The sequence below is a fragment of the Homalodisca vitripennis genome, chromosome 1 (genome assembly GCF_021130785.1).
Source record: "Homalodisca vitripennis isolate AUS2020 chromosome 1, UT_GWSS_2.1, whole genome shotgun sequence".
Taxonomy (NCBI): Eukaryota; Metazoa; Arthropoda; class Insecta; order Hemiptera; family Cicadellidae; genus Homalodisca; species Homalodisca vitripennis.
This window is the reverse complement of record NC_060207.1, coordinates 107268491-107280543: the sequence shown is the minus strand read 5'-3', so window position 1 is coordinate 107280543 and position 12053 is coordinate 107268491. Positions and strand designations below refer to the sequence as shown.

At 33.9% G+C, this 12053-nt stretch overlaps 1 protein-coding gene across 1 annotated transcript in view; it reads right to left on the bottom strand.

Moving 5' to 3' along the window:
* LOC124368814 (decorin) overlaps positions 1-5510 on the bottom strand; it is a 58325-nt gene extending 52815 nt beyond the window's left edge. Inside the window, exon 1 of the mRNA XM_046826218.1 lies at positions 5380-5510. Coding sequence (XP_046682174.1) covers positions 5380-5398 — 19 coding nt within the window. The 5' untranslated portion in view covers positions 5399-5510. The remainder of the gene's footprint in view (positions 1-5379) is intronic.
* Between the last annotated feature and the right edge of the window lie 6543 nt (positions 5511-12053).

Below are 12053 nucleotides of genomic sequence, written 5' to 3'. Positions count from 1 at the left end.
TTTTCGGTACACGCTCAAATTTGGTACAATTCAGGGACATTCTGTATAAATACGAGAAAATATATAGTTCCTCGAGTCCCGGCGGAACAAGTACTTTTTGTGGATTCAATATTTATTAAGTAAATATCGCAAAGAATTGAAATCTGTTGAAAGTTGTGGTAAGAACTGGAGCCGTCCAACTAAGAAGCAATTGTTTCTAGTATGCAAGAGAATGTATCAAGTGTCATCCTGGGATCGTTAGGATTTTTTTAGTTCGATAAAAAGGTATACCTCTTAAACTATTTATTCCTTTCTTTATTGAATGCAGTGAAAACGATTTCACAATATCACAAACAGTTCTGTTAAAGGTACATTATAGCAGGAAACACATCACCCATCAGCAGTCTTGAGTCTGACTAAGCAGCAGCAGCGCAGGTGACCGCGACCGCGACCTACTCCTACACTTGCTCTGTTCGTGTGTTTGTATAGTGGTCAGGGTCTACAATCCTTCAGGACCATGGCTCGCTAGACCCACTACTATAAGTATACTAAGTAAAATCTTTTATAAAACGCAAAGCAATAATTTCGTAGTATCGATATAATTATAGATGAGGAAAAAATCACTATAATACTATAATAAGAATAGAGGGGGAATTGTGGAAGAAACAACTACCGCATCTCCTGTTATAAACTAGTGGCACTTTGACAGTTGCCTTCTCAGGCTTTTTGGCAAACTACACAATTGAAGCCCGAGCGTAGTTGTGAAGGCGAACGAAATGGCGAGAGACAAAGGCTGTTAACGTTAGGGTAGCGTGAGCCGCAATGACACTGAATGGATTTCCCGTCAGTCCGTCTGTCAGTGTGATGCGGGTCTGGGCCAACACCTGCCTCTCCTGCGGGTCGATAGTTGGGGGCCATAGGCTCGAGTAATTACAGGGAAAATTTCAAGTTTAAAATAAAAATAATGTTAACATGCACAATTGTTTAGGGACGAAAAGTAATGGAAACAAACAAGGACTTTGATGCAGCAGCAAGGAATGAATGCAACGTTTAACACCTTATCACCAATAAAATTGTTATTTCTTGAAATAACATCGAGTTTTCAAGAAATTTAAATTATAGTTGGAAAGGGTTAACAAAATCTGCCAACCATTTACTTGAAATGAAATGGAACGCTGCTTTTTTGTCAGCGATTTACAACTATGAAGTTCTTTCTTTCACTTAATCTCAATCTACGTACGTACTGATATGGAATATTTCCTGTTCAGCCAACTTTAACTTACAGTGCCTTCATAAAGTTTTAAACGCACTAAATGAATTGGAAATGTTTTTTTAGTTGTTTTTGAGTAATGATTGTGTGAATATTTTAATAAGTAAGGATATGCCAAATGGCATACAAAACTTTACTGGTCTTCATAAAACATGAAATGTTATTAAAAAGTGTGAAAATTGAACTATTAAACCCAATACCTTTAAAAATGGCAAACCTTTACATTTATGAGCCTTGAATATAATAACAGATTATTGCACAAAATGTTATTAACAAGAATTTAACTGGGGCGATCTTTGTCAAAAATTGAGTAGAAAATTATTTACCAAATAAACGAAAAACGTAGCTTATATGACTAAGGAGATATTTCTACTCACGTTTTATTAATTGGAATATTTCTACACTCCATATACTTTGTGTACATTGAATAATAAAACACTCTAGGCGTAATGAGTATACAAATCGGCTTTGTGACTATATTTTTATCTCTGAAAAATGTAGATGGGCGTTATTAAAAAACATGAACAATTTAGCTGATGAAGTCTTTGGATTCCACAAGTCATGGTCACAATATTTAATGGCCCATAGTGCTCACATAAAATCGAAATCGGAGCTGTAAAGTTAAGCCATAAAAGTAATTAGTGTTGTGGGGTGATTTTGCGTTGAAAATTACAGTACGTGATACTAAAATTCGAGCCAGCATGCAATGCTCATATGTGTTTTTAGATGTAATAAATTATCTCTAGTAACGTCATTGGGATTATAAAATTTTCCGAAAGTTCAAGAAAGTCAAGAAAGGAAACAATGAGAAAGTAACGAATATTTTAGGAGAAAGTTTCTTATTTTCGTGCACGACAGACTTGTCCACTTCAGTTTAGTAAAAGTAATTTCCACAATGCTCACTTCCTCCACCACCACTGTGTCGTATTTTACCGACACTCAAGTACAAGATGCCGCTTTTATGTCGACCGTCACTTAAAACAGACCGACCCCCTCCCCATGCTAATTTGTAGTCGGCTAGGGTCTAGGGCAACGCTCATTAGGGGACCACATCCTTTCCTAGGAAACCGTCGCCACAAGTCGTATTTTGGACACGTCTTCCTTTCACGACCATCCTATACTAACGGGCACATGTCTGGATATGACTGACACGTTCTCAGTTCTGTCTGTAACGGGAAGACACTAAAACAATGCAATTCAATAGATGGCACATATGTTGGTGTTTGTAAAAAATTAGATACTCAATACAATTAAATAGTAATACAACAGAATAGGTACATAGAGATCTTTCTATTTCATTCGCTCTGACAATAGAGTTGTAATGGAGTAATAATCTACAAACAGTAAAGATTGCAGCAAGTCGTACTTATCTTTAGGACAGAAAGTGAAATATTACATTAGCACACAGAACACAATTATACCGCATGTACGGTAGAAGACATCACAATCAGTGGTAGCTAAACGTGGCTTCAGTAATCTACTAACATTAAAGATTGCAGCAAGTCGTACTTATCTTTGGGACAGAAAGTGAAATATTATAGTACCACACAGTACACAATTATACCGCATGTACGGTAGAAGACATCACAATCAGTGGTAGCTAAACGTGGCTTCAGTAATCTACTAACATTAAAGATTGCAGCAAGTCGTACTTATCTTTGGGACAGAAAGTGAAATATTACAGTACCACACAGTACACAATTATACCGCATGTACGGTAGAAGACATCACAATCAGTGGTAGCTAAACGTGGCTTCAGTAATCTACTAACATTAAAGATTGCAGCAAGTCGTACTTATCTTTGGGACAGAAAGTGAAATATTACAGTACCACACAGTACACAATTATACCGCATGTACGGTAGAAGACATCACAATCAGTGGTAGCTAAACGTGGCTTCAGTAATCTACAAACAGTAAAGATTGCAGCAAGTCGTACTTATCTTTAGGACAGAAAGTGAAATATTACATTAGCACACAGAACACAATTATACCGCATGTACGGTAGAAGACATCACAACCAGTGGTAGCTAAACTTGGCTTCGTGGCTTCAGTAATCTACAAACAGTAAAGATTGCAGCAAGTCGTACTTATCTTTAGGACAGAAAGTGAAATATTACATTAGCACACAGAACACAATTAGACCGCATGTAAGGTAGAAGACATCACAACCAGTGGTAGCTAAACGTGGCTTCAGTAATCTAACATTAAAGATTGCAGCAAGTCGTACTTATCTTCGTTACAGAAAGCGATAACATTGCTTTGTAAATAAAAGTTTGAGTGATTTAGTTAAGGGCAGATATTTGTACAAAAATTGTACAGTACTTTTATGATTGCACGTGTTTGCAAATAATGACAACAGATTCAGCTGAATGCCATTTTTTTAAGTTCTCTTATTCATAAATCTGATGGAAATACGGATTCACTCTGCGTCGAAACCTTGCACAACATAAAGCACCACGACCAACATATCTCTTATATTGATAAATTATCCCAATACTCGCAGTAGACTACTTTAGTTAAACCCATTTTCACTTTCTACCTAAAAATTTGTAATTTATTATACTAATTTGGTTATTTAGGCACATACTAAACTTTGTTTGTTTGGCCCACGAAGACAATGGGATACGAATATCTTATTCTGTACATAACATAACTTGTATTAATAGCCATTAGTTTATTTTAAATAGGTATGAATAGTGACAAATATAAAATCATTTGTTATACAGTTTTACAAGTCTGTTTTACCTGGTTCTACAATGTAGTTGAACTATTCAAAAAAGTGTATTTAAAGTATAAAATTGGATTTAAAACGAATGTGTAACGAATTGTGTAATAAATTTGTAACAAGTATTGGATGTACGTAGTTATTGTTCTATTATTAGTTCGTTAATTGCTAATCACATTTTAGAACAATGAAATTCTAAAATGTTCAAAATATCATTGGTTTGGTCTATAAACCTTAAGAGACAACATAAGCAAAACTTCTTAGTAGAATCAAATCAGTTATTAGTAGAAATAATCCATTAATTACTGATGCTATAAAATAAAGAATATGCTCATATATTCGTATCTTAAGATAACATAAAATGCCTTCCTATCTATTCGCGCTTTTTAAGTGACCATGTTAAAAGCTAATAATTATTATTTTGAACCAGAAAATATTTTTAACAGTACTGGTAAGATATACTTTCCAACCAAAGCGACTTGTATTTAGCAGTCCATTATTTTATGGTGGACCTTTACTTTCCTTAAATTACATATTTTAAGAAACCTTATTCAACTACATTACGATTATTACTTTAATAATTTTTTGGTAATATTCAACAGTATTTACATTATTTTGTATAGTCAAATGATCTCAAGAAACTGTTTATACAGTTGTATATTCAAGCAATCATTGAAAACAAATGATAAATAATATTTGAATAATTACTCATTACTGATTAACGAATTTGAGAATACATTTACAACACGCAATCCAAAATATACATCCACAAAAACTGTTTACACAGCTTTATTTTCGTGTATTAAATAATAAACTCTCTCTTAATAACATACAACTAATTATAATCAGTTTAATTTTCCAAAGAAAGCCACGTACCCCTTTAGAAATGAAAGGATTTAAATTTATAAGAACATACAAAATTAATGTTTAACTCTGTAAGTGAATCAGCTGAGCGGCATGACTAATTATCAACTTAGTTTGTTGTCAATGGTTATGTTTTTGTTTTTATTATATACGAATGGTTAGAAAAGTAATAAAAATTATTCAAATTAATATTAATATATAGTCTATTATTCGGTTTTTACAGACACATGTCCCCTCCAACACCTTTATTTCAAATTATTTAGTTCCGTGCCTCACGTGGCACTATTTCAGGTAAACTTTCTATTGAAGTAGTACGAATAATATTATAATCTTCCGAAACAATTACACCAGCTACATCGTGTTCTTTATTATCTGACGATATTGTTTAGTAAAAAGTAAGATAAATAAAAATATAACCAACGCTTTAAGTTTTGTAATATTTGTTTGGTATTGCTTACATTCCTGTCAGTACAAGTTTGTTGTCATAGCTCTTGGTGACAACGATAAACAAATTACTCCTAAAATGTTATATTACTTACAGAGATAGTGTATATCCATTGTCACATTACGCGAAGTTGAGACACACACACATGAACACACGCGTATATCCTACCCCACCGCGCACTTGAATAACACTGACTGTCTCTCCATCTCTCTCACTCTTCCCCCCTCTCGTCACACCCCCCCCCTTCGCTCCGCAGCTCACCTCCCCTGCGTGGTTTGCATATAAACACCTTCTATAACAAACCGGTCCTGGACTCCTGCAGTCTTGCAGGCTGCAGTTCAAAGTTCCTGGCACAGATTTGCCGTTCTGCTGTTCCCTCTGTCGGCATGGCGGGGGATGCAGATGCCACCTCACCTGTTGTTTGGGTCCCAGAAAGATGTTGCTCTGCATCTGGCTGACACCGTGGCAAAACATAAATTTGTTCTATCTTTACAAGGAGACCCTTATTTTCATAGAAAATACATGTTTAGTGTGTACCATGTAAATTACAATTTTAAATTTATTCAATTAAATATTAAACTACTGTAGTTAAGAAATTTAACTCACCAAAATCCTAAAAAAGCAATATTTTTTACAACAATAACAATTTATAGCAAAGGCAATAACAAGTGTTACACTTCTTTTCGCAATAATTGATATTTAAGTTATACAAAATACATGTTAGAGTGCATATCGTAAATTACAATTTTTGTATTAATATTAATTATCTTAGTTATCAAAGTTAAATTGATAATTATTACAATAATACTTTATTTCCGTTATATTTGTTTTCAGACTGTGAAAGTTTTATACATTCATATACTACCAAACTACTGTATTTCAAAATCAAAAATAATAATTTTTCGTTCCTAAAATATTGGAATATATAGGTTGTATGTGTTTTGAAAATAATTTTTCTTTGTGTGTGAAAATCATACTCTTGAATTAAGTTAAACATGTAAGTCTTTTCTTCTTACCCTTTATGCAGTACTGCTGCTTTCCATAAAATAAGTAATTTAGTGAAATTATTAGTGATTTATTTGTTCAGTTGTGGATTTTATTTAATGACTTTGCATATTTTACTTCAATGTTCTGAGGAAGAACTAGGGCAAAGACAATGGTAAAAGTAGATAAGACTGCTAGATTGTCTTGTCTGTAATAAGCAGATAATCTACAAGTTATTTCAAAGTAACATATTTCAAATTATCAGTTGACAATACCATATAGACAATCTAATACCATTGTAAATCGAGAAAATAATTTTGGACTATGGACGTTAGAGCTTCAGAAATATTTCTTTTGATTTTATCTCTTAATTTGAACCGTCCCCCATAGGTAATTTAAAAAATTAAATTAGTCACATTCCTCTAAAATAATGGCCGGAGTTACCCTATACCCATAGTATACTGGACCACAAACCAAAAACATAAATTAGAAACTTATTGGGGAATTATACTTAAACCTAGTTTTTATTGTATTTTTATTTATCTTCGTCAAGATGTATTCAGTTAATTTCATTTTACAAACTTTCAAACCACATATTACGATTTATTACAAACCATTCTCTTATTTAATCAATACAGATCAAAAACTCTCTCTGGAAGTCACGTGCAAATGTCTATTGTCTGTAGAATATTTTCGGTGGATTTTTAAAGATATGTAGATATCATACATAAATATACACAAATTACTAGAAATTTAGACAATCATAAACGAGAAATTAATTATTTGCTATTACCTTAACGAAGCGGAAGGCAGCTGTCAATGAAAGAAATAAAACTTATTCGTTGCTCGTGTTTAACTGTTTTAAGCCAGTGCAATTAATTTTGGGTTACAAAAATATTGTTTTATGTTAAATTCGTCGCTCTTTAAGGATCTCTGAAGAAATGTACAAAAGTCTATTTTGGAATTAAAGTAACTTAAAGTAGGAAATATGGGCAGTTGTGTAATCAGTCCCAAATAAAAACTGCTGAAGATAAAGATGAGAAATTTTTACAATATGCAAACGAGTTTATATCTGCAAAGAGTAGAGTGTGATGTTTTTATTAATGTATTACTTAAGGAAATAAATTCTTTCTAAATACAAACATGTCACTCCCTCTAGTCATATTTCATATTTCATATTTCACTGACAGCTAGAATAGCCTCACGCTTTATATGTGCTGCAGTTAATGTGTTAAACTACTATTCACTACTTGTCTAGCTACAATACACATAGTTAACACCTTCACAGCGACTCTGTGTATACTGACAGCTGGAATAGCCTCACGCTTTATATGTGCTGCAGTTAATGTGTTAAACTACTATTCAGTACTTGTCTAGCTACAATACACATAGTTAACACCTTCAGCGACTCTTTGTATACTGACAGCTGGAATATCCTCATGCTTTATATGTGCTGCAGTTAATGTGTTAAACTACTATTCAGTACTTGTCTAGCTACAATACACATAGTTAACACCTTCAGCGACTCTTTGTATACTGACAGCTGGAATATCCTCATGCTTTATATGTGCTGCAGTTAATGTGTTAAACTACTATTCGGTACTTGTCTAGCTACAATACACATAGTTAACACCTTCAGCGACTCTTTGTATACTGACAGCTGGAATATCCTCATGCTTTATATGTGCTGCAGTTAATGTGTTAAACTACTATTCAGTACTTGTCTAGCTACAATACACATAGTTAACACCTTCAGCGACTCTTTGTATACTGACAGCTGGAATATCCTCATGCTTTATATGTGCTGCAGTTAATGTGTTAAACTACTATTCAGTACTTGTCTAGCTACAATACACATAGTTAACACCTTCAGCGACTCTTTGTATACTGACAGCTGGAATATCCTCATGCTTTATATGTGCTGCAGTTAATGTGTTAAACTACTATTCGGTACTTGTCTAGCTACAATACACATAGTTAACACCTTCAGCGACTCTTTGTATACTGACAGCTGGAATATCCTCATGCTTTATATGTGCTGCAATTAATGTGTTAAACTACTATTCAGTACTTGTCTAGCTACAATACACATAGTTAACACCTTCACAGCGACTCTTTGTATACTGACAGCTGGAATATCCTCATGCTTTATATGTGCTGCAGTTAATGTGTTAAACTACTATTCAGTACTTGTCTATCTATAATACACATAGTTAACACCTTCACAGCGACTCTTTGTATACTGACAGCTGGAATATCCTCATGCTTTATATGTGCTGCAGTTAATGTGTTAAACTACTATTCAGTACTTGTCTAGCTACAATACACATAGTTAACACCTTCAGCGACTCTTTGTATACTGACAGCTGGAATATCCTCATGCTTTATATGTGCTGCAGTTAATGTGTTAAACTACTATTCAGTACTTGTCTAGCTACAATACACATAGTTAACACCTTCAGCGACTCTTTGTATACTGACAGCTGGAATATCCTCATGCTTTATATGTGCTGCAGTTAATGTGTTAAACTACTATTCAGTACTTGTCTAGCTACAATACACATAGTTAACACCTTCAGCGACTCTTTGTATACTGACAGCTGGAATATCCTCATGCTTTATATGTGCTGCAGTTAATGTGTTAAACTACTATTCAGTACTTGTCTAGCTACAATACACATAGTTAACACCTTCAGCGACTCTTTGTATACTGTATACTGACAGCTGGAATATCCTCATGCTTTATATGTGCTGCAATTAATGTGTTAAACTACTATTCAGTACTTGTCTAGCTACAATACACATAGTTAACACCTTCAGCGACTCTTTGTATACTGACAGCTGGAATATCCTCATGCTTTATATGTGCTGCAGTTAATGTGTTAAACTACTATTCAGTACTTGTCTAGCTACAATACACATAGTTAACACCTTCACAGAGACTCTTTGTATACTGACAGCTGGAATAGCCTCACGCTTTATATGTGCAGCAGTTAATGTGTTACACTACTATTCGGTACTTGTATAGCTATAATACACATAGTTAACACCTTCACAGCGGCTCTATTGTATACCGACAGCTGGAATGGTCTCACGCTTTATATGTGCTGCAGTTAATGTGTTAAACTACTATTCAGTACTTGTCTAGCTATAATACACATAGTTAACACCTTCACAGCGGCTCTATTTTATATTGACAGGCTAATTACTTTACTTCTTATAAAAGATTGTTGATATTTTGAGACAAACAAGCGAACACTTCTGGCAACAAGATGGGTTAAGGTTAGTCCTATTATATTTTTCTATGCAATTTCCATGGATTCAAATATTACTAAACGTAACCTACAATTATTATTTTTTGTCGTATTGTACTACAAAGTAAATCCAAATTAACCCTTGATAATTTTACCTAAATGCCCTGTGTGATATCAAATGTCACACTAATACTGTATACAAATATTGTGTACACTTTCTTCAGGATTTATTTGTAAACGTAAATCTTTATATATATTTCTTGTGTTCATGTGTATGTGACAACTCCTCCTAAAAGACTGACCGATTTTGATGAAATTTTATGTGCGTCTTCAGGTAGATTCGAGAATGGTTTGGAATCACAATTTGGTCCACTGGAAAATGTTTTTTTAATTAATTTTTCATTAATTGTAAGTAGTTGTTGATTTTGGAGTGTTTTACATTGGATCCGGCAGACTGCGCTACGGCACATAATACAAAGTGAACTGATATTAAAAGCTGTTAATAATGTCAGCTGAAGATCGTCAAAGAGGCAGAAACATTTAATATTAAGAATTATTATTGTAAAGTGCTTGATCAGTAGTGTAATGCAGATTATATAAAAGAAGTTATTGCCTAATTTTCAGTTTAGATTGCTCCAATGGTCAATAAACTATATAATGCGATGAAAATACTATTAAACGCTGTTATAAAACACCTCATTGCACAAAGCCGTGAGTGTTTGCACATAAGGTAATCGAATTTGGTTAGATTTAAGGTAAATGAAAAGAGCCGCTTTATGATTAAAATTGGTTTTCTTTGATACATATTCTTGATCGGATCACAAGGCAAACTCCACAATAATACTATAAATGTCTTAGACAGAAAACTAATTTTAACATACCGAATTTTATTCTTTATAACCTAATTAGTGCATCGATGTTCATCTCTATAGATGAATTGTACTGAATAACTTATCAAAGCATAAACCACGAAAGATAGAGGCAGGGAATATGGTACATAATACGCCCAAGAGGCTCACGACTATCAATTATCAGCAATGTTTAGAATATAATAGAAAAATAATACGTGAATATAGTGTACTGGTTTTCAACAGGAAATTGCGTGCGAAGCCGCGGGCAACTGCTAGTATTCATATATTGTAAATACATGTTTTTATGTATATATACTGTGTGTATATATATATATATATATAAACATATATATAACGTATTTAATTTTGGAATAATCAATGTTTAACCAAACCTAGAGTAGTATTTTTACATTATAAGAAACTTGCATACAGCCAAAAAAAAACTTTTTACTGAATACAGAATTATATCATTTATAGATTAAATTTGTACAATACGCACTTTTTCTTGGCCACTGCAACACCGCTTTACTATAATTAAAAACCTTTCGCCAACTAACCCCACATTACCTTGGAGTTAACCAAATTTACTTACTTTAAATAATACTATCCTGTATTTTATAACTTTATACCACATTAGATGTACGCGTGATATTTTAGAAGTAGATATATCTTTATTTATTTCATCTGAATCGTTCTCCTGAATATACTATTACTAATCTACGAAAATAGTAGGGACTGTGAGCAAATATCTCTTTCTGTTTATTGATACCAGCTGCTCCGGAGATTAAACGAAATCTTCCCTATTTTAATGGTATTAGTTATGACCGGAGAAATACTTAAGTGTTTTAAGGGACCATATTTTACCCTGTCACGTTAAACACTATGCCAAAGGCAAGGTGCGGCCCGTGCAAGACAATATTTGGTGCTCCCTCCCCAATCACCGCCCCTTCAACCAGCCTTCAATTTCGCACATTTTTTTTAAATTTTTGAAATACATTCCTGTTCCGTAGCGACTACATCTCCAAACTTCCTAACGGCTTTACATAGTTTTAGTACACGTATTTATTAGGAATGTAAAGTTGAGGGATTTGATAGAGTATGCAATTACATCATGGATTAAGTTTTCAACTATATTATTTATGAGTATATGTAATATAATTTATATATGTATATTATTTTCAAACAATCACATTTATACATTACTTACTTGATAAAGTGTATGAAATCATGTCCCTTTTTACTATACAGAGCCGCATTTAAGCATAGGCGCACGCCTAGGGGCCCGCACTACAATTACGATCACAAAATAATGCCACTGGTCATGTTTTGTTATCGTAGGTAGAATTTTATATGGAGCGGGTTGGCGTGCGTTAGAAGCAGCGACCAATTGGTCGCTGGTTAGAAGTCTCTCACCGGTGCGAGGAGCGGGCAGCGGGTGTCGACCTGCCTGAGTGCGGGCAAGGGTACATGTTGGTGGCTGCTGTTGGAATTGACGTGAACACGGCCGTACCATTGTTGAAATATTTGAGGTTCAAGGTAAACGGAAAAGTTTCGAGGAGTATGAGCAGAAAGCTATAAAAGTAACTGAGTGTAGAATATGAAGTTGAATCAAAACTTAAATGAAAAAAAATGTAGAATACGTTTAGCTCCTCTTGATTGTGTACGAGCTCCGGAAGTTG